The sequence below is a fragment of the Budorcas taxicolor genome, chromosome 12 (genome assembly GCF_023091745.1).
Source record: "Budorcas taxicolor isolate Tak-1 chromosome 12, Takin1.1, whole genome shotgun sequence".
In the NCBI taxonomy this organism is placed as follows: Eukaryota; Metazoa; Chordata; class Mammalia; order Artiodactyla; family Bovidae; genus Budorcas; species Budorcas taxicolor.
The window spans coordinates 24,968,991-24,971,655 of NC_068921.1; the positions used below are offsets into that span (position 1 = coordinate 24,968,991).

General features: G+C 43.2%; 1 protein-coding gene across 1 annotated transcript; it reads right to left on the reverse strand.

Annotated features, from left to right (window-relative positions):
- Window positions 1-953: 953 nt before the first annotated feature.
- Window positions 954-1,277, reverse strand: SERTM1 (serine rich and transmembrane domain containing 1). Its single transcript, XM_052650334.1, has one exon. It carries the CDS (start codon window positions 1,275-1,277, stop codon window positions 954-956), a length of 324 nt encoding a protein of 107 aa, XP_052506294.1.
- Between the last annotated feature and the right edge of the window lie 1,388 nt (window positions 1,278-2,665).

The window sequence follows — 2,665 nt, forward strand, 5'->3', positions numbered from 1 at the left end:
TAATGTGAGTGAACAGACATCTGACATCTTGGAGTTAATATAATTCTGCACTGAGCTTATGAAGACTGTGATACTGAATAAAAGAACATACTTTCACAACCACGAGGAGTTATTACTGTGCAAAATACAACTAAATAATTATTTTCCGTATGTATGATTCCCAGATGGAAATTATGGATACAAAATAAAAATTTCCAGTGTCTGTTCTGGTGCCTGTCTTAGGAATAGCAACAGCAATTATCACAAAGAATTCCACAAACATAGAGTCATTAAGACTATAACATAAGTAGGAAAAAAAACCCCCAAAGCAGAAATATGTTACAAACGGCATCATAACACATATTTGTCTTGCTATTAAAAGTTAAAGTCTTCCAGAACTTCTCCATATATACCTTAATTCATCAATAAATGTGATTTTCATTGGTTAAAGTGAAATGAAATAAAACACTTAGCATATTTTTGCCTCTGGCTGTAGAGATGTTATACATGAAATCCAAACTGATTCTTTTTTTTAAACTTGGTGTTTTCCACTTTATCTTTTAAATATGTAAAATATCTTCTACTGCTGGCTCCGTTGGTTTCATGGTTTTGTAAGAGAAACAGAAGTGCAGAGCCCTGACCCAGCTTCCTCTGCGAGGCCGCCTCAGGTGAGTTCAGCCTCAGGTGTCCAGCAGGGTGGCCTGCCCCACCAAGAAGCCAGCTGCAGGTTCATCAAGTGGTCTGGGTGAAATTCCTCACCATGCAAGCATTTCTGTCACCATCAACTCCTACATTCACAACAAAAAGCATCACGAACAGAAAAAGAAATCAGGGCTGAAGGAGGAGGAGAACCAGGTCTAATTGGTGAAAAGGAACAAAATGGGCATTTCTTTCCTGAGGTGCCTGCTTCCTGTGATACTTCCCCTGAGGGAAAACTTCAGCAGCCATGACACTGAAAGATTCTTCCATTTTCTTCAGGAGGAAAGGTTCGAAAAAGTGGACCTTTGCGAGGAAATACTGCAGACTTCCAAGTTGGTGAAAGAACTCCCAGCGTCGCTTGGATACTCCGGGTAGGAGGAACTGGAGGAGATGATATTTTTGAGCCTCTGGAGGGCGATGATTAAAAGCAGGAGCAGGAAGGCTAACAGGCTGAGGAATATGGACACATAGATGTAGACATTTGACAGGTGGCCCGAGGACGGGTCCACCGATGTGGACAGGGATGTGGGAAACAGCTGGAGGAAAGTCCCGTTCTCCACACTCCCCGAGAATGCAGAGGGGGAGTCAGGTGCAGACATCGTTACGGAAGGTCACAGAATGCAGTGTATGAAAAGTCAGTTTCACACAGGGCTTAAAAGGGACAGAAGCAGCATTCCTTCTGCTGTGATAGCATCAGCAAGCACTGCAGCACAGCAGAGCTTCTCAGTTTCCAAGCAAAGGTGGCAGGTACCAGGTGTCCATTGACACTGCAAAAACAAAGACAAAAAACCCCAGACAACTGAGTGCATTCTTCAGAAAGAAGTCACATTGACTCTCATTTCCAGTTTTCATTTCAGCATGGCTTACTTATAAAATCCATCAGGGAGGGGTAAAAATGAAATCACTTTCCCAGGAACAAGTAATGTTCCTGACTTTATGTTACAAATGATGATATAAAAATGCACTTTTATTTGATCTCATAGTACCCTAGGTGCCAGGTTTCTCCAAAATAAAAAGGAAAGTACATTTCTGGTGTGTTCCATCTGCTGAGATTTCAACAGATGCTCCAAGCCTGCTCTGAGAATAGGACCCCAAAAGTTAGCTGCAAACCTTCCTCCTCCAGAAAATGAATTCCCTGCACTGTCCAGCCCACTAGCACAACTTTTTTTGACCAGTATTTCCTTCTAGCATGCTTTGGAGAATCACTGCATGTGTAAGCTTGCTTTTCATATTTGCTGACTTGTTTATAAAAGCGTATCTCTCTGGGATTGGTGCCATTCCTACATATTTGTTTCCTTTCAGGTCTGCCTCTGTACTCTGTTCTGCATATTTTAGGCATCGAATAAAAAATCCTTCAGATTGATCAAAGCTGGATTTCCTCTTAATAATAGAAAGAGTACTGGGTTTGCTGTTAAGAGCCGTAAGTTTGAGGCCTGATTTCTCCTTTACCTTAAATTGCCTAGCTTCTGAGCTTCATTTTTCTCATCTGTAAAATAGTATAGTACTGCCCCCACTGCACACTGTGTTATGCAGGGATCAAGATAATAGACAGGGAAGCACTCTGTGAATTGTTAAAATTGGGCCAAAATGAGCTCAGTGTGTGTGTGCATGGTGGGGGGAGGTTCATCTGTGTGTGGGGTGTATGTGTATGTGTTGTGTGGGGGGGATATATGTGGTATGTGTGTGTGGGTATATGTGGTGTGTGTGTGGGGGGTGAGGGGTGTGATGTGTATGGGTGTGTGTGTGGGTGTACGTGTGGTGTGTGTATATGTTTGTATGGTATGGTGTGTGTGGGATGTGGGGTATATAAGGGGGGTATGGGTGTAGTGTGGTGTGTGTATGTGTGGTGTGTGAGGGGGGAGGTGCGTGTGTATATGTGTGATATGTGTGAATGCGTGCAGGGAAAGAAATGCTCTTGGCCATGTTCCCCCTCCTTATGTGGTCCCTGTGAGGAACGCCAGAAACAAAGTGGACGGAGCCAGGCAGG